This window comes from Bolinopsis microptera, chromosome 3, assembly GCF_026151205.1.
Source record: "Bolinopsis microptera isolate Bmic1 chromosome 3, MBARI_Bmic_1.0, whole genome shotgun sequence".
Lineage (NCBI taxonomy): Eukaryota > Metazoa > Ctenophora > Tentaculata > Lobata > Bolinopsidae > Bolinopsis > Bolinopsis microptera.
The window spans coordinates 8,243,879-8,268,029 of NC_087074.1; the positions used below are offsets into that span (position 1 = coordinate 8,243,879).

A 24,151-nucleotide genomic window follows, 5' to 3' on the forward strand; every position below is an offset into this window, starting at 1 on the left:
ATCGGGTTGTGAGCACATGACAACTTGGCAACCGGCTAGTTTATAATTGTATTTCATACCGTCTTCCTGGTTCTAAGACAAAGACGAGATTGTTTGTACTAACTAACAAAATGTATACCTAGTAAGCTAGTATACTGTACAGGCAACTTACTAGCTGCGCCTACTTGCTTCTAGTGCAATTAGTGATTTGTAGATTTTAAATTCCTTTTTTAGTGATAACTAACGTATTTATATCATGTATAGAATCTTTGAGGTAGCGATGCAAACCTTTTTTATTGTATTCGTTTGTGGGAGAATATTTTATCGTTAAGCCTGCCACAGGGTGTTTCATATACACCATGTATTCCAACACAGATAGCCGCCGCCACTTATTTGATAAGGCCATAGCAACTGCACTTGGCCTTGAGCCCGCTCGTGGTGCTTGATTTTGAATACGGCTAGTTTGATATTTTGATAACGATATCAGAGGGAAAATACCAATTTCAGACTTTCAGGTTGTGATTAGAAATATTAGCTTGTTTGAGGTATAAAATGGTTAAAATGTTGTTAGAGTTAGAGATAATTGAGGTTATGTATTAGGGTGTGGGTGAATGATTGGATCGGAAGAGGTGACCAAGTAATAGTGTCCTGGCTAGTGAATAAATTAATGCCCCTCCCTCGTTCCTAATTACTTTTACACCATCTTTAATTATTGCTTAAACATTAGTATAATAAGCCTTCATCTATCTAATTGGTCCCATAATTGCTTCACACCTTGTCTCGAGTAGCCCTGAGGGGATGTTTGATGAGGTTCTTGAATCACGTGACTTTATCCGAGTTTCACATGATTTTCAGATTACACGATAGTCCTTAGTACTACCGCAGTTGTTCCCCAGTTGTTCCTCAGTTATGTCGCAGTATTGTCAGATTCCTTTCACCGTTCTCCGGAGAAACTTGGAACAGGTTAGCGGGAATATACAGGGTGGGCCAAAAGTCAGTGTGCAAACGTTGGGTCTTATACCTCCGCCGTGTTTTATATTTGAGAGCTGTTGCTTTGCAAATGGCATACTGTACTTACTGGTTCGAGGATTCCGTCGTCAAAATTTGAAAATTCGAATATTTTAGACCACGCCCATTCAATATTAAAACACCTATATTGTTTTCTCTGAACATGCTGAACGCCTAATTTTTTCAGAGACGGTAGATTATCAAATGTTGCATATGATCTGAAAACATGAGGCAAAACGGATTAGAAATGACGAAGTTATCAAGAATTTTGTGTATCTCGTTAACAAAATTGACTGGGTGATTATGTGACACCGTGACACGACACCTTAATTGGGCACCCTTAACAATTCCCATAATGTTCAACGGGGTAGTTAACGGGGTCACCTTATCACGTGATTAGGTAAACCAATCACCTGATCACACGTAATGAATAAACTCGTTATGCTTCATATCTCGGTCATCTGAGAAGCTACAGTTCTAATTCTTTCAGGACAAACGTAATTCGAATGGCCAAACACAATTCAATAACATTTAGCTTGAACCGACTATCCAAACTATCAAATAAATGTGAAAATGAACCTCCATTTGAAAAAAATGAACGCGAATATTTTTTGAGTTGACAAATTCCTCGAACCAGTGGTGGTACTAAGTCATACCAGAAGGAAGTATTTCAATTGGGCACTCATTGACTGAGCTATTAAGGCCAATGTTTGCACACTGACTTTTGGCCCACCCTGTAATATAGAGGAATATTTTTACACGAACTAGTACTACGGCTTAGATTTTATTCTTTATAATTGTATTTAAGGCATTTGAGGATTCCCACGATTCCACATTATTGTGCGTATCATTATTTCATTGTTCAAATCACCGCATAGTAAGTTAAGTCGAGATCATGCTGGATCGATTTAGGTGTAATAGTCCACCAGAGGTTTTAGTTTAAAGCTTGTTACGTCAGCAGTGGGTATGGTAATCAGTCACGAGATTTTACGACGTCCAACTCAACCAAAATGGTCTGATTACAATTTAATTGATAGTATACTATTCCACAAAAACATGTTTTCCACTAGTCAGAGACCAGAGTTTGGTGTTGAGCGCGTGCCACAACCGTATTGTTTTGTGTTTTAATTCTCTTGTCCATAATAGTCACCGTGAATTATCATACCACCATTATCGTCAAATTAGTTGAACACGTTTCTGTGAGTTGAACTTAGCCACAAACCTCACTGTACTGTAAATCTCCCGAGCACCGTGCGCCTAACTTCTTGAACATAGATGTTCTACGTTCAACATTTCCTCTGTGAATTCTGCCCCCATAGGTTTCTTTAATATGAAATACGAAGTGTAGGTAGAAGTAGGTATGAAGTAGAAAACATTTTTTAGATTACAGATTTGGATTTGAAACTGTTGTCTGTGAACATTAATTACATAATTTTATATAGCATGCCGAGAGCTGCACCTATCTTGAGTCATATCCGTGTGACTCTTAATGTTTATACTGAGTAGTTAGGATAGTTTAATATGTTAGGATAGTTTAATATGTTAGGATAGTAGTCAGTGGCGTAATGTTGCCTGTTGGCGCCCCCCGCCGAAAATGCGCCTCCCTATTGGCGACCCCTCCCTTTTTGGCGCCCCTCGCTAAAATTGAACAAATTAGGCGATTTTAGAGGATACGCCGGTAAAATCTTTTAAAAAGTGTGTTTCTAGAGCAAAACGCTTAGTCTTGCTAGTACCTCAGTTAAGTTTTTCAAAATTGTCCCACATTTAAACGACGATTTTGCGCCCCCCCCCCCCCCCCCTAAGATGCCCTTCGTTACGCCACTGATAGTAGTTAGGATAGTTAGGATAGTTTAATATGTTAGGATAGTTAGGATTGTAGTGATAGTTTAATATGTTAACTGTATCAAGCCGTCAAACTGTTTCGTCTGACCTTATCCTATTTGTCATTTGATGTTCAAAGACAATCTCGATGAAAACGGTAGGAAGAGCGGTTCAAATTCTCGATCTGCTCATCTTGAAACTTGATTGGTATCCAGTTTCGGCCTAATTGGGTGTTTAGATCCATATGCAAAGATATTACCATACATCAGACTGTGAAGACTGAATTTTGAGGATCATCTAGTGCCGAAACTAGAAACTAAATACTGATTTTTGCATACAATCAGAACATTTCAGAACAACTTCTCGTGTGTCCTGCCTAATGCCTATATTTGGTAGTGTACAACTCTTCCAATCAGGCGGTACAATACACTTTTACCCGATGGAGAATGTTCATGAAGCGACATTGTTATCTATAATACACAGCAGTGTACAGGAATTGTGATCGCAATTGTTACTTCTTGAGATTTAGTTTACAATATTCATGATCGGTGCAGCTATTGTTGCTGCTCGAGATCCTACGTCTCTACGTAGACGTGATCTACTCGCGAGGAGCAAGTATGTATTTGAAAGTAGACGCTTCTAGTTATAATTGTTGGTATTTCTCTTTAAGGCACATACATCATATAGTATACATGTCGACCAAGGCATCAATTAGAGCCCTGTCGTGTATATTGTATGAATGTATAATGTACAATGTATACTGTATATTTGGCCCACATCAGATCTTTCGGTGTGATCTGATATTGTGCTCCTTTGGGAAAGTTTTTATGATTGTGTTCCTAATAGGGCGGTAGCTTTTACAATTGACATATTTTTTTGGTGACATTTGAAGATAAGGACTAATGTTTATTCATATCTTGTTTGATCCACATTCACTCTGATGGTTGAGCCTGCTCTAGTTTTGCTCAAATATTCTTTTCATGATTAGCAATGTCTTAGCCTTACAGGTGAGACAGTTCAACTTAATGCGAGGTAACGTTATCTAACTACACCTTCCACACCCAGAACCATGGTTAATAATAATGAATAAGATGTTACAAATTACCCTGTGGCCATCCCAACACCTCTGATACTGTGTTCCAATGTCTACTAACGATAACGTGACGAGTAACCGTGACGTGTGTTACAATGATAACGATATGACTGTGTGTGTGGAGGACGGTATGCATCTGGGAAGCAGTGTTATGCCCATTGCTTCAACTTTGAGGAGATTCCGGGTTCTGATGGGGAGTCATGAGACTGGGGACCATTTTCTTAGACATCCGGTGAGTTTGAAGGTTATATCCTAGCCTGGTCATCATCCGGTGAAGGTTATCTTTTAGCCTGGTCCAATTCCAAGTATAATATAATAGTATGTATATAATGGTTTCGTTTAAAATTATGAATCCTCACTTTGATATAACCTGATATGATTAGGATAAACCTATGTCATTTTGCAATTTTAATGACGAAATCATCCTTGTCGGTAGTTTCGGGATTACTGTTACTTGCCGTTATATGTCCTATGACTCATGCATAGTGCAAACTCATTATTTTTATTGGCCCTGCTTGCTAGGTTTGAACTAAACTTATTCCATACAGCACCCTCCTGTCCCGTCAAGAAAATAATAATGTATAGTGTATATTTGTTAATTGTTCGACCACATCGAACATTTCGATGTGATCTGATGTTATGTTACGGTTCACTTTAACCCATTAGGGACGATAGGGTCGTTTACGACCCACCTTTTCTAGAGGCTATAGAGGACAAACCAAAATACTAAATGCCACGAATCTTTCGCACATATGCTCAAAATTTATTGGGCTACATTATTGACTTTCCAGTCGAGACCCAATTAATCACTAACAACTAAATAATTAGGCTAATTAGTCGCCATAATTGGAAAATATTTCACTTAACTTCTTGCCTTGATTGGGACATTTAAACTTTATGTAGGCTTATTTTGTTGAGGACAAAATAGTTGCGGGCAACGATTCCCTTGAGACATATGAAAAGCCCGTGATAATCAGATGTTCACAAACAGAGCTAGACGCTGTTTACTAACTGCGGTCGCATACGACCCACTCGTCCGGGTCGCAAACGACCCATCACGGTTTTTCGGCTTTAACTTCTGAAACAAAGACGTTAGGATAAAATAAAAACTGTAGCATAAGTTTAAAAAATATGGTCAATACTGTGTGACTCTAACTTTTAAAAAATAACGAATTTGGGTCATTAACGACCCACTCGGCTCACTTGCTTATTACTACATATGTCCATGTTACTTCTTGAATTCAGCTTAAAACATGACATCATAAGTGCAAAATCGCCTCTCAGCAAGTGATAATCATCATAAACTACGAAAAATCGGTAAAATGGGTCATTAGCGACCCACTAGGACCACAAAATTTATTAATTAAATATAATGTTGTCAAACTTTTACAAATATTAGTATAAAAACATGTTATATCTTGGTCATTACTCCTGTACGTTGATTTAACTTTTAAAATCGATCAACTGGGTCAATATCGACCCACTTGGAAGTTGAACCACGTCATCAATTATCAGTATCATGCTGCTCCACCATCAAGAAAGACACACGTTGGTCTTAATTCCACGCAAACCACGGTGGCTGACAACTAGCCCTTCTGATATCCAGGGCCAACTGAAGGGCCGTCATCACTCATCAAAGAGCTGCGAGAATAACACTACTGCATATGCCTGGAGTTGCGTCCTGACTATGGTGCGTGGAAATCTGTACCGAAAGGACCGTGGCCGTGCCGCAAAAGAAAAGGAAATCGGCCCTCGTTCCTAACTTGCTAGGTTAGCCATGCTGTTGTTGTTGCTTATTAGATTCTGTTACCTTTTTCGTCAATTTCGAATCTTGGTAAACGACCTGCTACAACCCACCGCTTGAGACCCAGGGTCCCACGGTGATCAGATCATGTCACTCAAGAAAAATCCCCTGAACGAAGTATACGAGATATGCTGTAACCTTGGGTAAATACTGAAAGACGAGTGGTTAAATTTCATAATCTAATCCAACATGCCAAACTGTTTGAGGTTCCTAGAAAGAACGAGAATAACTAAACAACTGATGCATTCAGATTGCTACATCTACTCTGTAAAGGACAGGGAAAAAGCCCCCCCCCCCCCCCCATCTGGCTGGCGGTGCTGCAACCTGCAATCTCTCAGACCTCGTTGTGGGTAACAAACCCCGCAACAACGAAGCAGCTTTTAAAAAACGAAAAGAAGTATTACGTAATCGGCCGAGAGGGAAGGGGTCAAGGGGGGTTTCCATATGATTACGCTTGTGTAATTTTGACATAATAGCTATGTGGTGGGGGGGGGGGGGCGTAAAAATTGTCCAATAAGTGATTACGCAATATATGAACGGCCCCTAAGAAGTAAAGAAAGGAAGCTGCGAAGAGAGTAGATGCAGCCATCTGAAATCTGAATCCAGCAGTTGTATAGTTCTTCTTGGACGTTCTAGGGATCGGGAAAAGATAGGCATGTTGTTTGCTGTCTCGCGACATTACGGTCGTGTTCTAACAGCTAATTAACTCGCCTACCTATCAATCCAATTCTGCCCATTATTATATTTGTCAGTGATTAGGTGACGTGATCTGCAGATCACCGTGAGACTCCAAATCTCAGGAGGGCTAGTGGTCAACCACCCGTGGTTTGCGTGGAATTAAGACCGACGAGTGTCTTTCTTGATGGTGGAATAGCATGATACTAATAATTAATAACGTGGTTTAACTTCCGAGTGGGTCGTTATTGACCCAGTTGATCGATTTTAAAAGTTAAATCAACGTACGGGAGTAATGACCAAGATATAACATTTTTTAACATATAACATACTAATATTTGTAAAAGTTTGACAACATTATATTTAATTAATAAATTTTGTGGTCCTAGTGGGTCGCTAATGACCCATTTTACCGATTTTTCGTAGTTTATGATGATTATCACTTGCTGAGAGGCGATTTTGCACTTATGATGTCATGTTTTAAGCTGAATTCAAGAAGTAACATGGACATATGTAGTAATAAGCAAGTGAGCCGAGTGGGTCGTTAATGACCCAAATTCTTTATTTTTAAAAAGTTGGAGTCACACAGTATTGACCATATTTTTTTAACTTATGCTACAGTTTTTATTTTATCCTAACGTCTTTGTTTCAGAAGTTAAAGCAAAAAAACCGTGATGGGTCGTTTGCGACCCGGACGAGTGGGTCGTATGCGACCATAGCTGTATCTTTTAAAGTAAACGAGATACAGATTAGCTTTTTTGGATATCTCATTTTTGCTGTAATGTGACCTAGTGTGTTAAACGGCATCAAAATCGGCAAACTTTAAAACTCGTCGTCCCTAATGGGTTAAACTTCTTGATAATTGTTTTGCCTCTTTTAGGCGAGAACTTCCGACTGGCTAACTGTTGGTGTGGTTTGCAATAACTATTGTTATTATGTACGTATTTCCAATATAAACTACGAATAGTTCGCCTCTGGGAGCTGTCTTAGCCAAATTGTTAAATTCATGAACATACACATTTACTTTGTAATGGAATTTACAGCGTTGGCTTAATGAATTCGAAGGTAATTTAACGATTAACCCACCCTGCCTACTGCCTAGTTGATCTATAATGTAATCACCGTCTATTTCTCCCCGTATCATAATGTGAGCAGCTTTAATCTTGAGTATGGATACTTACAGACTATACCATAACTACAGACTTACTATAACTACAACAGTGCTGCTGGCGCAACCTAGCAAATAACCAACATAGTAAGTTTACACCTGTGTCGAATATAAGAACGTGAATCTGAGACAGCATACCACCTGACCTATTAAATTGGATGATCAAGGTTCAATCCAGCTGGCCATCATTTTCTGAATTCACTTTTATTCGGTTACAGCTCCAGTGATCTATGTACCTAATGAACAGCGACGACTCGGCCATTGTCATATTCAATCCTACCCTGCAGGTAAGATGATCCTTTATCACAGCAACCTGAATTCTGTCTGAACCTTATCTAACTGCGTAATCGTGAGATCAGGGTCCGAAATTATCAGTTATATAATACGTTTTCAAAGTTTGTGGGATGCATGAGCAGAAAAAATGTGTGGTTTGAGTAGGAATGTGGTACCACTTATTCAGCGGAAAATAGCAAATAATAGAGTGTTATTTTACCGATATTTGTATGCCTGCAAGGTCGTAGTAAAAAAAGTTGTATATCTTAATCTCAATCTTAATATTTCGGTTTATGCAACAGCGGTACGGTACAATGAAACCTGCTAATTAAAGGAGCCGAGGTATAATTAAAATTGTTTGCAAACTACGAAATGAATAGCTCAATAGTAACACTGCACTGTTCGTTGTTTATTACATCGGAGTTCTAAGATTCTAGTTCCTACTTTTAGTCCCTCTTTGTTTGTTCTGTAACCGTTAGTACTTTTTCTTATTCCTATCTCGAATTTCCTTGTTATTTGAAACTGTAGTCCTCTAGCGAGATCCCCCGATCTAGTGATCCAGAAGTTTGGTAGTCACTGTAGCAGCTCACAGCTGTTGTTGTTGGTATTGTTGTTGTCAAGATGAACGGCTGCGAGGAATTCCCTTACGACAGCGACGAAACCACGTCTTGCCAGGGTAACTCTGACTCGGAGTTGACTGTTGATGAGATAGAGTATAACGACACTATAGTTAGAGGTGTTAAATGGAAAGCTGCACTGAAATACATGAAGGGGGACGAAGAGTTGGGTTTATTAAAACAGGTAATTTTCTAGATCAAGTTGGGTCGGCATATTATATTGACTTATTGTGATATTTTCTTGGGACAATTCGTTTAGAATACGGAATGACGGCCCCAGGCAGATCTCTTCGGGCATAAGTGTGATACGAATGAGAAGTTGTTATCTGGACTTCTGTGAGGCCTTGGCAAGAATGTTGCGTACCTCAGTGCATTTCAGCTGGTCAGATACATAGATCAGATTACAACCACCTGTACTTTGTATTAACAAATTTACCGTAATATTGTACGTTCAACACTGAAACTGGTTTCGTTTGTTTTATATTCTAGTTTGCTTAATAGTTAATTGATTGTGAGGTTTTATTCTTTTATTTGCACGAATGTTCTCATGGTTCAATTCAGACCGCTTAACGTTAACGCTGGTGGGCGGTATTATATACTGATTTCGGTAAGGATCAGTTTTACAATCAGATTGATTATGCAAGCAAAAGTAGAATCGCTACTGTACTCATTTATCTTGTCTGACTGTATTTGCGATCGTATATGTTTCGTAAGGTCATCTCGCAAAAATTGTTATCCTCTAGATTTGGGTCTCAGTTCAATCTTCGATATTTCGTGCTTCCAATATTTTGTGCATCGCCACGAGCACGATGTATCAGGTGCACTTTAGTTCAAATACCCATGCTGATGGAACCATGATGATGTTGATCAGAATACAAGAATCAATATTCATTATTATGATTATGATAAACATCTAAATTCTGTAACATATTATTTTCAGGACGTAAAGGAATATTGGATCACGAAACATTTCAAGGGCGTGACCTGCAATAGATTTATAAAGGATCCAACTGATTACAAAGACTCAACCTTGTAAGCAGTTCTTAGACAATGAGCAGATAAATTATGATCACCGATGAAGCTTAAACAGTACAACGAATTGCATGTTATTCTAAACGTGGACCTATAATCGCTAATGAAAGCTCCATTTTCAGATGTAAGTGTGGACGTTACGACAAGGATCATGAGAAAACCAGGTTCCCCTGCACCACGGAGACAGACTCCACCATAGCGTGGACTACTGAGACGTGCACTGCCTCCTTCACTACTAACGCTTTCGGGCACATAAACTTTACTAAAGTGGAAGCTGATGTATTGCCAAAGGTAACTTCATGTCAGAGTAACACGTTTTGAAACCTTGTATTGTATTTCATTACTTTGGCTTGATGTTGACTTTCAAGAGTTTGTCTCAGATGTTGGAAATTCTTTGTTTAAATACGTCATCAAAATGTTCATTACTACACTATCAATGCCATAACGGCAGTGGGTTGTGATAAACTTTGATATATGATAATCGTTCAGTACCTACGGTTCCAACATGACACGGATATAAAACTTATCAGAGAACTTATCAAAGACAAGTGGAACCTTCCAAAGACTTATCTTATCATGGTCGTCATCGGAGGTAGAGTTGTTTGATATTGCTTTAATCTTATGAGAAGTTTAATTGGTTTTATTGTTCCTTCATTCAATTTTATTAACGAGGTTTGATCGTAATCTTCTTACAGCGTTCGATGTCTAGGTAGAGGGTCCGCAGTAGTCCCATCACCTTAGTACTTTAGTATTGCTGTACAACTACTACATTCAATTTTATTCTTCAAAACACCATAAATGTTGATTTTCCCCCAAAATATTGGTTTCTTCATTTTAACATTCTGTTATAAAATCTTTATCGTAATAATCGTATCAAAGGTCTGAATTGCAAGGATAAAGAAAGCAATGTACACAAATCAAATCAGTGTAGGTTTTGTGCTATAACATCACTGCTAAGTGAATGTGATCATATGATAAATTACTTTGACGAAGAAGATTTGAAAATCATTGCTAAACTAATTCAATGAACCAGAGATACAAGGATACTGGTAGACAAGTGAACCATATTTGTTTTGACACGTGACAGTGATTAATGCTTTTATTCGTTGATACTCAAAGCTGGTTGATTTATCAATAATCGCTGTTACGTGCCAGAAAATATGGTTCACCTCTTTACCAATATCCAGATCTAGTGTTTTCAGTATGGATGACTTATCTTTTCTGTGTACTGTCACGAGATGATTTATTTGGTTTCCTCCTCTGCTTGAACTTTGCAAGTCGTCTTTCTTATTCTGCAACTTTGCCAACTTTGAGACAACTTCATAATTCTATCAGCATTTATTCTTTGTTATAAGCATTCTCGAAGCGTCGCTTTTGAATCACCCCAACTATATTTGATCTTATCTTCCCTCTAGGTCTTGGTGGATTAATCGTTGAGACTGATGCCGTAAACGATGCTCACGGTAAGTTCAATTATTCATTCTTTGCAATGAACTCCGTGAACCATTTGCCAGCTAAATTTCTCTCATTAACATACTGATACATATTCTATATATAATTATAAAATGTTCAGGCAACGGATTTAGGAGATATAGCCACAAAAAGCGTGAGCTGATTGAGAAGATAAAAGATGGATTAGTAGAGGCAGCTCTCTCTACTCAGGCCTGGATCATCACAAGCGGTGTTGATAGCGTAAGTTACCAGGGAAGCCAATAGAATTACACTAAAAGCTTGTAATTAAGAGGCCAGTTTTTCGTGGTGGTGGTATAAAGTCAGATGTTTTCAACATCGTTTTTCAGAATATTTCATGTGTCTTCACCTAATATCTCAGGGTGTTTCCAAGTTGGTTGGTGAGGCGGTGGGAACACGCAGAACATTTACTCAAACCATCCCAACTTTAGGAGTGGCTGCTTGGGGCACCATCAGGGATAGGAACCAACTTGAGTACGACAGTTGCGAGGTGAATAGGCTATAGAACAGACCATAGAACAGACCATAGAACAGACCATAGAACAGACCATAGAACAGACCATAGAACAGACCATAGAACAGACCATAGAACAGACCATAGAACAGACCATAGAACAGACCATAGAACAGACCATAGAACAGACCATAGAACAGACCATAGAACAGACCATAGAACAGACCATAGAACAGACTTTTAACAGACCATAGAACAGACTTTTACCAGACCATAGAACAGACTTTAACAGACCATAGAACAGACCATAGAACAGACCATAGAACAGACTTTTAACAGACCATAGAACAGACTTTTACCAGACCATAGAACAGACCATAGAACAGACTTTAACAGACCATAGAACAGACCATAGAACAGACCATAGAACAGACCATAGAACAGACTTTTAACACACCATAGAACAGACTTTTACCAGACCATAGAACAGACCATAGAACAGACTTTAACAGACCATAGAACAGACTTTTAACAGACCATAGAACAGACCATAGAACAGACCACTGGTGATGTTAACTTATGAAGCTTGACACAACCAGTCTGACCTGTCTGATTATTGCCACTTTAAACTGATTTATTACAGGGTTTGTTCCCGGCTAACTACACCGTAACCGAAGGTTCCAGAATGTCTGGACAGATCGCTCTAGATCATAACCACACCGCTTTTCTTCTGCCTGACTTTGGTACACACCGAAGCTATCATGTTAACAAGGTAATTTATCCTATATTTCCAGTAGTTTTCCATAGTTTTCATTCGGATCATTTTAAATATCGTGGCTCGTCAGTATGCAAGTGTAAGTAGTGGTACAGCTGCCCAAAGTTTGGTTTTGTTCATGATTATTAGATTTTAGTAGATATTTGCAATATGTACATTTCAGATGTGTGATTTTAAGATAAACCTTGAAAAAGAGCTCAAGGAAGCAACCAAGTCCAACCTCATTACCATTTTGATAGAGGGTTAGTTAGTAGTTAATACAAATTGAGTAGTAATCGAGATTAAAATTTACATTGTATTAATAAAAAAAGTTTTAATAACCATGCTTAACTTGCAATATTAATGTATAGTTCTTTGATAGTTTTAAGAATTATTAATTTATAATTAATGACCAATGAATGAGAAACCCCTTCCCCTGCAGGAGGACTGTCCTCTCTGATTGAAGCGGGAGAAAGAGTGAAAAATAAGATCCCGATAGTGGTAATGAACGGGACTGGCAGAGCAGCAGATCTTATTGGGAACGCTAGACAGCTTTTACAACGACATAATGGGGTCGACGATCCAGAGTAAGTTTGAACGCTTATCTCAAGTCGAGAAAGTATAATATTGTGAATCCTATTTCCAAAATGGCTCTCAACACCTTAATGTTATTCGAATATTCTTTTTAAAATTACAATCCCATGGCAAATGTTCTTCCCAGGTTTTTAGAAGAGCTGGAAAGGGAGTTTGATACTCACTTTACGAAATCTAGAGATCGGATTGGCAACTTAACACAAGCATTTGATGCGATAAAGATAATATTAAAAAGTAAACATTTGGTAACAATATGGGACCCCTCCGTATCAGATGCTGGTAAGATAGACAAGGCAATACTGTTGGGTCTGATAAACTCGTTAGCAGAACCAGACTCCACGCAACTCTCCTCTGACCAGACTTCAGACGGTTCTGCTTCACAAGGTGACCGCAATTTTTAAAGCTTATAATGTTTTCTCTTCATCAGAAACTATCCCGCGATTTTTTTCAACCCAAACCTCCGTGTTCATATCTTACTCTTCACCAAGTGAACAATGAGATAAGAATAAAAACTAAGAATTGAGAATAACACTATCTCCTATTTTAGAGGACACGGACACCTGTACTTCACGTCACGTGAGAGAGTTCAACCAGCTCGAACTAGCCATCAGATGGAACAGACTGGATCTGGCGGAGGAGCATCTCTTCAAGGGTAAAGACTTCAGTATGGAACAGCTCAACGAGCTGCTCTGGATTGCTCTCGAGCACAAAAATATTAACTTTGCTTCCTCTATTCTGACAAAAGGAGCTAATTTAAAGAGATACCTTACGGAGAAGAGGTTCTGGGATTACCTTAACTCAAAAAAACACCTTGCCAAGAGCCCACTAAAGAAGCTCATGAAAATGCATGTTTCAGTAAGTAGTCAGAAATAGTACCAGTACACAGTAGATATGTTTAATCTAATGTATGTTTAATCTAATGTTTCAAATCCCTGTTTTCGAAGCCAGCTTTTTTTGGCATTTCATTTCGTATTTAAGCTGCAAACTAAATGACATCCATTATTAATTTCAGCATAACATAAAGGAATTTAACGATAGCTTTATTTATGAGCATTTCTTCAAAGTCATCTATACGATCAGTCAGGGAGTTTACAAATGTCCTAAGAAAATGACCCCGTAAGTACAAGATTCCTACCTATTTAGACTCACTTTTTCGATTCCAAGAGGACCATTTTATTTTGTAATACTTGGAGAAAATCGTAAAAATTTCAAATATACTGATTACGATACGTTTTAACTTAATGAGCTTATTCCTAACTTAATGATCAGTAATAAAATGTTATAACTCATAGTCCATCTATATACTTGATTTCAGTTCAGAGACTTGCAATGCTGTTGTCTCCAAGAAAGGAATGTTGATGAAGGATATACTAAGCTGTGGGTTGGGATACAACCACATCAAGAAAGTAAACATGTCTAACTACTGCAAACGTACACTTGGGGACCTACCACCGGGCGTTTCTCCGCTACCTGACTTTGAGGTTTTTAACTGTAAAAAATTGAAATACTCAATGAAATAAACAATAAAAGACGCAAAAAATGCTATAAAGTTAGTGATGAATAGCGGTTTTGTTTTGAGAAAATGATGGTAGTTGGAACCTTATAAAGCTGTAACGTAATTGTGACCAGCTGGTCATATAGAGAAAACACGGCGACTTAAAAGCATGGTGTCTTAAAAGCATGGTGTCTTAAAAGCACGGCGACTTAAAAGCATGGTGTCTTAAAAGCATGGTGTCTTAAAAGCATGGTGTCTTAAAAGCATGGTGTCTTAACATCTCATATCTTAATCTCTCCTGTACAGGATCCAGAGAATCTGCTGGTATTGTACTTTGTTCTGATCTACGAACACGATGTTGCTAAGTGTTTATGGAGGTACTCCAGAACTCCGCTCATGCTCAGCTTGGTAAGTGACATAATCATAAAGTTGGCAAGATCTTCGAATAATACCCTCGCTAGAAAATATTGGCTCAACTCCGACTAGTAAATGGTCTATGACTAGTGTTGATAGCTGATAGTCGATATGAAATTCATATATTCGACATCTGTTATCTATTAGGCAGGCTTCCAGACGATTTTAATTTAACTCAGCAGCCAGTCTCGACACAATTATTTGGTCATTAATCGGCTAGCGCGATTTTAAAAAATGGGATAATTAGAAATCTAAAAGCCCATGTTTTACAGATATGCGCTCATGTATGTGGTTGGCTAGCTGACCAAGAGAAACGACGAAAAGAAATCACCGGAGAAGACAAAGTCCAATTGAGAAAATGGAAATGGTAAGGCTACACTGATATATCACTATAGCTATACTACACTGATATATCACTATACTAATCTATACTCTATTTTGAAGTTGACGAAACCTCCCTGGCAACGACATAAAAACTAGGGAATACTTTGAACTTTATTTTTATCGTCGATAACTTATCGATAAATAAAAGTTTACATGTACATTGTACATGGTAAAAACTAATAGAAGTTGTTGAAAAGAAGTAAAATTCTACATTTTTACATTTTGTAAGTGGGTTGATAGTTTGTTATAAATTGTGCGACTTTGCGTACACTGTTCATGTTGTTTTATCTAACATGCCCGATGATTGTTTTATGGTCGCTAATTTCAATCGTTATTAAGTATTAACAACTAACAAGCTCCTACATGGAAAGTAAAACAACAATTAATGAGTCAACGTTTTTTTAAAAGTCAATAATCAAATAACAAAACCAAATAATTTTACATAGTCATACATCAAATAAAAAAATCGTTTAGCTGTAAAAAAATCTATAGACAAAAAGATATTTTCAAATAGAAATTTAGGGTAAAAAGTTCTTTAAAATTATTTCATAAAATCTTTCGACTTCATAAATTCAATCTTGCATCCTGTGCAATAAACTGAAATGAAAATCTCGAACGTAGTCAATATTATTCTTTAAATATAATGTAAAACTAAATAAAATGTTCAGATTATTCCAACTTGGCGTCTGCAAAGTTAGTGCTTAAATTCACTGTGTCAGTTTCTGGAAGGTTTGGAAAGTTTATTCGGTATCAAGGAAGGGAGGATCACCTTGAAGGGGACATCCTGAGTTATAGACAGCTTCCTGGAACTCTCGTTTAGACCCACATCCAATCTGCTGGAGAAAGTTCCTCGGGACTTTAAATCCAGCAACCTGACAGTGTTGCGCTATAGAGTTAGCGTAGGCACAGAGAGCTGATCCCTCATATCGCTCCACCTTAGCAGCACATCCATCCACTATGCAGGAGTCCCTGTAGAACTTAGTGCCGATAAGAGTTTCACATTCCGAGAAAGCTTCTGACTGTAGATATTATCGCAAGTCTCCTCCACCTCAGCTTGGTTGTCGCAGGTAACCTCTCCGACAGGTTCCTCTACTCTACACCAGTTGTATCTGTAGCCCCAGCTTGTTCCAAACTTGTTGGTATCGTCTCCTGTGAGTCCGAACCGTCCCTGGTACAAGTCATCTCCAGCCTCTCCGTTGTTGTTACCGCACAGTCCCATGGTGGCTACTCCAGGGCTGGCGATGATTTGAACTCCCCAGAACCCGTCAAACTGAAGTTTTATCCCGTGAACCATGCTGCTCAGCTCTATCGTTAATCCGGTGTAGCTCACGATCAGGTCGTCTATATCAACTGGCTTGTTCTTCTTGAGACGGAACTTCTCTCCGTTCTGTGCGACTATCCAGCCTCTGGTGATTATCAGGGGTGCCTTGCTTCTGTCGTGGTGAATTGTGATCTGCTCCAAACAGGTTACTCCGTTTCCACATGGCATAAATCGACCTGAAATAAGTTGCTGTTAGTAAAGTGTACATCCTGAGATATATGGGAACTAATTTTACAATTTTGGTATGTCTGTTTGATATTGAGAATAAACATAGGGGTTCCGAAAGAATAAAATTATGATTTTAGAAGTTATAGGAAATCAGGCTTTGTATTTCAAACTTACCAACAATCATCCACGAGTGTGCAGTGGCATCCATTGCTAAGACGTAGTCGCACGCTCCCATGAAATCATAGGTCCTTCCATCAAATGTCTGCACATGGGGATCTCCGAAAACTTTGCAGACTTTTTCCGTAGGTTTAACAACGGAGTTATCTTCTTCTTTGGGAAGTATGACTACTTCGACATCCTTGGAGATGACCTTGTTGTTGCATTGCATAGCAATTACCTTGTAGACTCCAGCGTCTTTCTCCGTTACTTCTTGTACAACGTGTTCGCTGTCTTCAGTCACCATCTTCTGTTTTCCGTTCTGCCTCATCTTGACCCATTTAAGAGATGTAGGTTTGGGACTACCAGTGTGGGAAACAGTTAAAGACAGGCTCTCTCCCTCGAACAGCTCAATCCTGGTGGCAGGTACAGTTAGTTCTAGTTCGTCGATCCTGCATTCTCCTTCGCTAACAAATGCCAGGGGGATGTTGTTCTCACAACTGTGAGTCTTCATGTGGCAGGTGTTGAAGTAGGTCTGACAGTCAGAAGCGCAGAGTGGTTTGTAGGTTGAATCTTCACAAGGTTTGCACCTGCATTCAGTGGTAAGAGTCTCGTAGTTGGCAGAACAGAACTTCCTTTTAGGGCACCTCACTCCCTTACACGGGTCCTCCTTAACGTCCAAGTAAGCTCTGCTGAAGGTAACTCCGTGTTGGTTGGATACGATGCAGACATACCATCCGGCATCAGTTCGGGCCACATTCTTGAGAGTCCTCTCGACGCTCACTTTGCTTTCCAGAGACCTAAAACCTGCTCCACCAACGTTGAACATGTTGAAGTCAGATATAGTGTCCTCTTTCACGATCATAACGTTAGGAGTGGGGTTACCTTCTCCCTTGCAGAGGAAATTAGCAGTTTCTCCGACTCCTCTCGTCAAGTTGGCTGGTCCTTCCAGTATAACAGGCATGAGATCCTCCAGAGCAGATGCTCCAACAAATAAACAGGCAATAACAAGCAACATGTTAAACAGTACGGTTAAAACTTTGTAGTAAATACTATCGAGAGAAGTAAACTAGATTGATGTTCAGCTCAGTGGAGCTCCCGCTATATATACTAGCTGCAGAATATCCGCCCTAAGATACGGATAATGTCGTGAGAGCTGGCTCCTCCTAGTTTGACGAGGTCGGGCTTCTATCACGTCGTCAGAATCCAACACTCCTAGAATTTAACACGTCCTTCAGTGTGACGTCTAGGGGAACTGCTTAGCCCAAATAAGGAAACGCTGTAGTCATAATCTTGTAGTTATTATGATCACGACGTAATGTCAGATATATCATATTATTCATTACATCATCCTAATACACTATGTAGTATGTATTAGCTTATTAGGATATGATAAGCTAACTTCTATTATTATCACAATTATGTTAATCAGGCAATTGATAGGCAATTACCTTAAATTTAATTAGTTAGTTAATTAATTACCTCTGTTTTGTTCAGTGAGTGGGAAGGTTTAGCGATAAAGATAGTTGACACAACTAACGAGAACTATGATGCTAACTGGGTACAGGATCTCATCAAGCACCGGTTCTATTCGTGGGGAGGCCGCTCTTCCATCGAGGTAATGTAACTGTGCGCAACGAGGGGAGCGTTGCTGTACTTTACTATGTCAATGACACGTGGCAAATACATAGTTATAATACATGGCTTATACAAATTCTGAAGGAAATGTTTCGCGTTCTTATTCGCAAATTGCCTCAAAATGGTCTTCATAATATAACTATCAAATCTAGAATATTTTATTTATTTATTTTTTCCAACCTCAACTCATCATGCACTATTTCAGATAGCTGCGTTCATGAACTCGCACCTGTTTCTGGGGCACCCTGGAGTACACAAGTACGTTACAGATAGCTGGATGGGATCCTTGGATCCTGACACCAGCTACTCAAACATTCTGGTTGGGATTCTGTGTACCCCTATATTCATTGATATCAGGAGATTCAAGAAAATCATTCAACCTGCTATCTCAGAGGAGGAAATCGTTAGTTTGTGATCCGATTTTAAAATGCTTTTGTAGTCTCTACTGTCTTCTTAAGATCGATACTTGATACAAAATCCCCTAACCGTTATTTTAAATTAAGATTTCTAAATTCCTGGCCGTATTGTTATTTAACACTTATTTAACACTTATTTCAGAAAGAAAAACAGAAGAACGAGTTCATAAGCCAAAAGAAAAAGCTCACTAAAGGAGACACGGAGTTGGGTCTCAGAAAGAAGCGGTCATGGTCTCTAATGAGAAGCATTCATTACGCTTGTCTCAAGTTCATCTGGTTTCATCGGGCACCTGTTACCAAGTATTTCGTCAATTTGGTAAGAAAATTAATACATTTTTATAATTTATCTAGCAAAGCTACACGCTATTTAGCTAATAATACACCATACAACCTCAACTCCTCTCCTCTGATCCTCTATAATGCTGTACTTTTATTTTTAGTTAAATTAGCTTGTGTTTGTGATAAGTCAAAGGGTTATGGTTGGGGTTAAATGCGCCTCATTATGATTACTGTAGAAGCTGAAATCTTATCATTACTCTGGGATTTGATTTTAACTTATTGCTTTGCTGTAAAACTTTCAAACACACATTTCAGCTGATATACCTCTCATTCCTGATGGTGTTCTTTTGCGCACTCGTTCTCAACGACAGCAATCAAAAATATCTCCTCGGATCCCGCTTTAAAGACTTCAGCATTCTAGAGTTGACAGTCATTCTGTACATGGTATCGACGATTCCTCTTGAGATGCGGCAGGTAATACATCTCAATATCATATGATAATTGTTTTAGATATAGGAATGAATATTATACTCACTCTCAGTGTCCATTCGTCCTATATCAAGTTTTAATCAATTCTCCATGAAGCTGTAGCATTTTTTCCAGTCTTAATCAAAGAAATACGTCGTAAGAAAACATTTTATATTAACCGTCTACCAGGTTTATCATAGCATGCCCTCGACGATAAAAGCAAAGCTCTTCTCTTACTGGTCCAATACGTATAACAAATACGACGTTTTCAGTCTCATCACTCTGCTTCTTAGTGTTATGACCAAGTTAGTTTTATTTCGCTATGCAACAAAAATATCGCATAATATAAATATTAAATATGAAGATTTTAGAAGAATCCATAGCCAAATTTATCTTGCTATTAGCGCCAATGAATCTAAATCAATGGCGCCAATAATTGTCGTTTCCACATTGTTGCATATCTATTTGTTCCTCCCTCTCAGTGATTAATAATTTTTCAGGCAAGGGTATTTTACGCTTGGTAAAGGCGACAAATATCAGATGTACGATATGGTGGCATATAAATCACTCATGGGCCTGACCTTCTCTCTTACTACTACAAGACTTCTTCAATTCCTTCAAATCAACTCGAAAATGGGACCCAAAGTAAGTAGAAAGTACAACTGTACTTTCATGACCCAAATGTTGTCTCAATTGTCATACTTACTCGTCCTTTTCAAATCTCATAATGTCACCAAGACGTTTCTACTTTCTAATCTAAATATTTATGTATTTTATTAGTGATACAAGTCTATTCCAGGTATCAACGATAACTCGAATGTTCATCGATTTACTCTTCTTCATTTTTATCATCGCCATCTTCATTGTCGCTTATGGCGTTGCTACTGAAGCGATCATCTTCCCCATCGGAAAGGAAGATGGTATTACCAACCTTTGGAACATTATCTGGAGACCGTACGTGCATTTGTTTGGAGAACTAGCGTTAGACACTCTTGATGATCAGTTGAATATTGGTTACTGCAAACTGAAAATCAAAGTACAGAACGGTGAAACAGCTGATGAAATAGACTATTCGTCCTGTTTGGGAGACGACAGTTTGTTCTCCTGTGACGAAGACAAGCCTTGTCAGTACGCTAGGATAGTTGTTCAAGTCTTCCTTGCCATATACATGATGTTAGCCGCTGTGCTCATGTTAAACCTGCTTATTGCTGTCTTCAGTAAGACCTATGAGACAATGACGGTGGAGAATCGGGACAATTTGCTGTGGAAATGGCAGAGGTATGATCTGATGATGGAGTTCAAGCAACGCTCGGCGGTTCCATTTCCGCTCAGTCTTATAGCGTATGTTCTGCGGTTGGTAAGGTGGTTGTGGAGGCGGTGTTGCTCGTGCGGTAGTGCACAATTTTTCGAACGGAGAGAGGCTCAGAAGAAGAACGACGAGTACAAGAAAGCTCAGATGTCACTGCTGGAGCGGGAGTGTCTGAGGAATATCATTAAGAAGATTGAGGTTGACGCCCAGAAAGAGCGTGGTAGTGATCCAGAGTGAGTATTTACGTTTTTATTCGGATATTCTTAACTCGCTTGTGACCAGAATGGTATGTACATTTCCTTTTCTATCTTCTCCATGTCAGATAACATATTTTGATATTAGCAGTTTTCGCTAGAATTTTCCTTTTCAGGACCGAGAAACATCGCAGGAACGACAGATCAGTTTCTCCTCTGAAGAGAGAAATTCCAAAACCGTTAGGATACGAGGAGGAACTAGATGAGAATGAGATAGACGGCTTAATCGCTATAGCAGAGGATATCCAGATAACATTTACCTCCCCTACCACTCCCCCACCTTCCGGACGATTCAATCCTATGGAAAAATGTAGGCAACCAAATGTTTTATCAATGATGTATTGCTTTATTTCATCGGCTAAAAGTAAGACTGCGAATAATTATAATTAACTATCGATCATAATTGTATCGTGAATCTTGAAAATGTTAGAACTAATTAGTAGTATTCCTTCCAATCATTTTCTCGCACAGATTTGGACGATATTCTTGAGAACACATGTTATCCTCGAAGTGACAGTGTACGATTTCATTTGAACTCCGAGAAAAGAGACTGGAACATGAGTCTCCCTAACTACAAGCCGACCATTCTTAACCTCGACGTTAAAGGTTAACTTCTTAGTTTTTTTTTGTAATTTAACTTTTTATTTTATGATTCATACAGTTTAGTATGTGAATTAGAAATTAACAGTAACACAAACAGTAACACAAACAGTAACACAAACAGTAACACAAACAGTAACACAAACAGTAACACAAACAGTAACACAAACAGTAACACAAACAGTAACACAAACAGTAACACAAACAGTTACACAAACAGTTACACAAACAGTTACACAAACAGTTACACAAACAGTTACACAAACAGTTACACAAACAGTTACACAAACAGTAACACAAACAGTAACACAAACCTCACACAGAGGAATTGGAAACCGACTGGAATGTGTCCGGAAAGAATGCAAGCTATGATGGTCACTACGCTGTCGAGAAGTCCTATCCTCGAAATCCACTAGGAAGAACTGGGATATTCGGGAGAGGTCATCTGCCCAGATACGGGCCCAACTTTAAATCTATTCCTATCCTGACAAGGTTTGACACATTTTACATAAGAGATAAACTGGGAGAAGTCGATAAATGTGTATATTTGATTGATCCTTTGTAGCCATGATCCTCAAAAAAAATATCAATGTTTATTTTCTTTTTATATCGGATTTATTATTTAGAAACAAAAACACTATTCGTCTCAATATCCCGCAGGTTCAAGGTCCCCGAAGAAGCCCCTAAGTTGGACACGCCCTTAGAAGTGCTGGTTGAGTTTCCCGACCCCGCCAACAAGCGATATTATGATCTTCCTGAGGTACTGACTTTTGAATTAATACAGCTAGCAGCAACTATTATAGGATTAATGTAATCTGTCAGCGACGAATAACTTCTACCAGTCAAATATTGTGTTTAGTTTGCTGTTTACAGCGAGAAAAAACGTTAAGGGTCGAAATCATAATTCTAGTTTAAACTTAAAGGCCGTTATCTTTATCATATTTTCTTATTTTTAGTTAGATTCGAAAGCTGATGAACCTCTGACAAGTGGATTTATCAAAGAGTTGTTCTCACATATCTCAAGCACAAATGCCTCAGCCAGAATTCAACTCAAGAAAATATTAAGAAGGTTTGAATTTTTGTTGATTAACACGGCATTGGTCTTGAGTCTTGACAGTAAGAATTTGTGGACGATTTTAACCTTGATTTTAAATTTATTCGTAATATAATCAGGGGTATATTGATCAAAAGAGGAGCTGTAGATTCAGACTTAAACACGGATAATGCGTGGGTCGAGGTTTTCATAGCCAGTTACCATGACGACGAGGAACTGGCGCTCAGAGGGGTTCAGTTCCAGGTTAGACTTTCTTTCTACTTTTATTGTCTTTTCTAAATTTAACAATCTGCCTACAAGTTACAAGTAAATCTTTATTTTAGTCTCACTTCTTAACACTGAATCTCCCTTTTCAGGCTGACAGCAAATACGGTTGGGTGACAGTGACAAAGGAGATGTTCCAAGATAAGATTCATGCACGTTACTTCGAGAGGGTCGTCTACAATCGCCGTGTATCGCAGTACGTTGGACACGACGTCAATATTTAAACAAATGAAATATTACTTTGGACTTAATGAATAAACTTTTAAAAAATGTGTTACCAAGATTTATTATATATCCGGCTTTTACTGCGATTTTTGATTTTGTATCATTTATATTGATTATGCATAATCATTGCGTTGTCTGCTGCAATTATGATGTATGGTCGTGCGCATTTTGAGAGTTTTTAAAATTTAAGACAGTTTCCTCGTATTGGTAAAATTGTGTTTATTTTTGATATATTTGGGTATTTATTTTTAATTTGTAGTATTATAATGTATTATTGATGCAATTGTGATACAATCAAAATGACTTCTTAATTCGATTAAATACTTATAATACTATGCGAAATTTGTCTACAATTACGAATTATATTTATACCGTCATCCTTTTATTTGCCCCCCTACGCGTTAACTTTTTTCCGCACTTAATTCATAATTGCAATTAGACTCTCATCTGAAGATTTTTAATTTTTTTAAACAAAAGAGCCCTAGTAAGTAGCATGTTCATGTATAAGTTTACCATGCATAATTAAACGGCAAATCTAACCTAGTTTGTTAGCTTATTGCTGATCGCTACTTTTATCTTTACTAATATAGTAATACTGGGCGGCGCTCAGCCTGTGATCATTCCGACGAATCTCGCGTCAAATTCAAAATTACGAATTTCGCCAAATTACGCGACTTTTACACCTACTTTTGCTCCAAAATATATATGAACATAATTGATAATATAATAGCCTGGGGTCCCCAGGTAAAGCTATGTGATCTGAGCTTAATAATAATATAATTACTAACAGACTTACAAAAACTGGAAAAACTTGGTGGATATCCAAACATCAAAAATTATGTCACGTTGACGGATGTTACTCGTCTAAATTTCTTCGAAGTAGAGCGCGCCGCTTTTTACAAGTGCTACGAAGTAGCGCGCGCCGGGCCAAACCATTAACAATGGTCAAGTATTACGTCGTGAT

At 38.4% G+C, this 24,151-nt stretch overlaps 3 protein-coding genes across 8 annotated transcripts in view; 1 reads left to right on the forward strand and 2 right to left on the reverse strand.

Moving 5' to 3' along the window:
- LOC134812251 (2-oxoisovalerate dehydrogenase subunit beta, mitochondrial-like) overlaps positions 1–24,151 on the reverse strand; it is a 704,467-nt gene that overhangs the window by 646,793 nt on the left and 33,523 nt on the right. The window lies entirely within an intron of this gene.
- Positions 858–23,555, forward strand: LOC134813564 (transient receptor potential cation channel subfamily M member-like 2). Of its 6 annotated transcripts, none has more exons than XM_063821393.1 (31): positions 3,872–4,133; positions 9,379–9,470; positions 9,593–9,761; positions 9,960–10,062; positions 10,350–10,397; positions 10,886–10,933; positions 11,044–11,162; positions 11,302–11,430; positions 12,038–12,166; positions 12,333–12,411; positions 12,591–12,735; positions 12,870–13,126; positions 13,290–13,597; positions 13,755–13,858; positions 14,058–14,223; positions 14,544–14,645; positions 14,924–15,018; positions 18,178–18,298; positions 18,524–18,721; positions 18,877–19,050; positions 19,329–19,487; positions 19,671–19,786; positions 19,982–20,126; positions 20,281–21,023; positions 21,161–21,354; positions 21,516–21,650; positions 21,968–22,136; positions 22,305–22,404; positions 22,601–22,713; positions 22,818–22,941; positions 23,055–23,485. In XM_063821393.1, exons 1-31 carry the CDS (start codon positions 3,951–3,953, stop codon positions 23,184–23,186), a joined length of 4,899 nt encoding a protein of 1,632 aa, XP_063677463.1. In that variant the 5' UTR covers positions 3,872–3,950; the 3' UTR covers positions 23,187–23,485. The 6 variants fall into 6 exon arrangements, with proteins under 6 accessions (XP_063677468.1, XP_063677463.1, XP_063677465.1 ...); XM_063821394.1 differs by lacking the exon at positions 3,872–4,133 and adding an exon at positions 8,264–8,622; XM_063821397.1 differs by lacking the exon at positions 3,872–4,133 and adding an exon at positions 8,900–9,045.
- LOC134813566 (mucin-2-like) lies at positions 15,773–17,801 on the reverse strand. Its single transcript, XM_063821399.1, has 2 exons — positions 16,699–17,801; positions 15,773–16,532 (listed from the first exon to the last, which is right to left on the reverse strand). The coding sequence occupies exons 1-2, from the start codon at positions 17,696–17,698 to the stop codon at positions 15,991–15,993; spliced, it is 1,542 nt and encodes a 513-aa protein (XP_063677469.1). The 5' UTR covers positions 17,699–17,801; the 3' UTR covers positions 15,773–15,990.

What these genes read in the sequence shown, in the direction of transcription:
- LOC134813564 (XM_063821393.1), top strand. Translation starts at nt 3,951, where the DNA reads ATGTCTACTAACGATAACGTGACGAGTAACCGTGACGTGTGTTACAAT. An exon ending in ACTCGAAAATGGGACCCAAA is followed by an intron (nt 20,127 to 20,280) that starts GTAAGTAGAAAG and finishes AGTCTATTCCAG; the next exon opens with GTATCAACGATAACTCGAAT. An exon ending in GAGCGTGGTAGTGATCCAGA is followed by an intron (nt 21,024 to 21,160) that starts GTGAGTATTTAC and finishes TTTCCTTTTCAG; the next exon opens with GACCGAGAAACATCGCAGGA.
- LOC134813566 (XM_063821399.1), bottom strand. Translation starts at nt 17,698, where the DNA reads ATGTTGCTTGTTATTGCCTGTTTATTTGTTGGAGCATCTGCTCTGGAG. An exon ending in ACACTCGTGGATGATTGTTG is followed by an intron (nt 16,533 to 16,698) that starts GTAAGTTTGAAA and finishes AACTTATTTCAG; the next exon opens with GTCGATTTATGCCATGTGGA.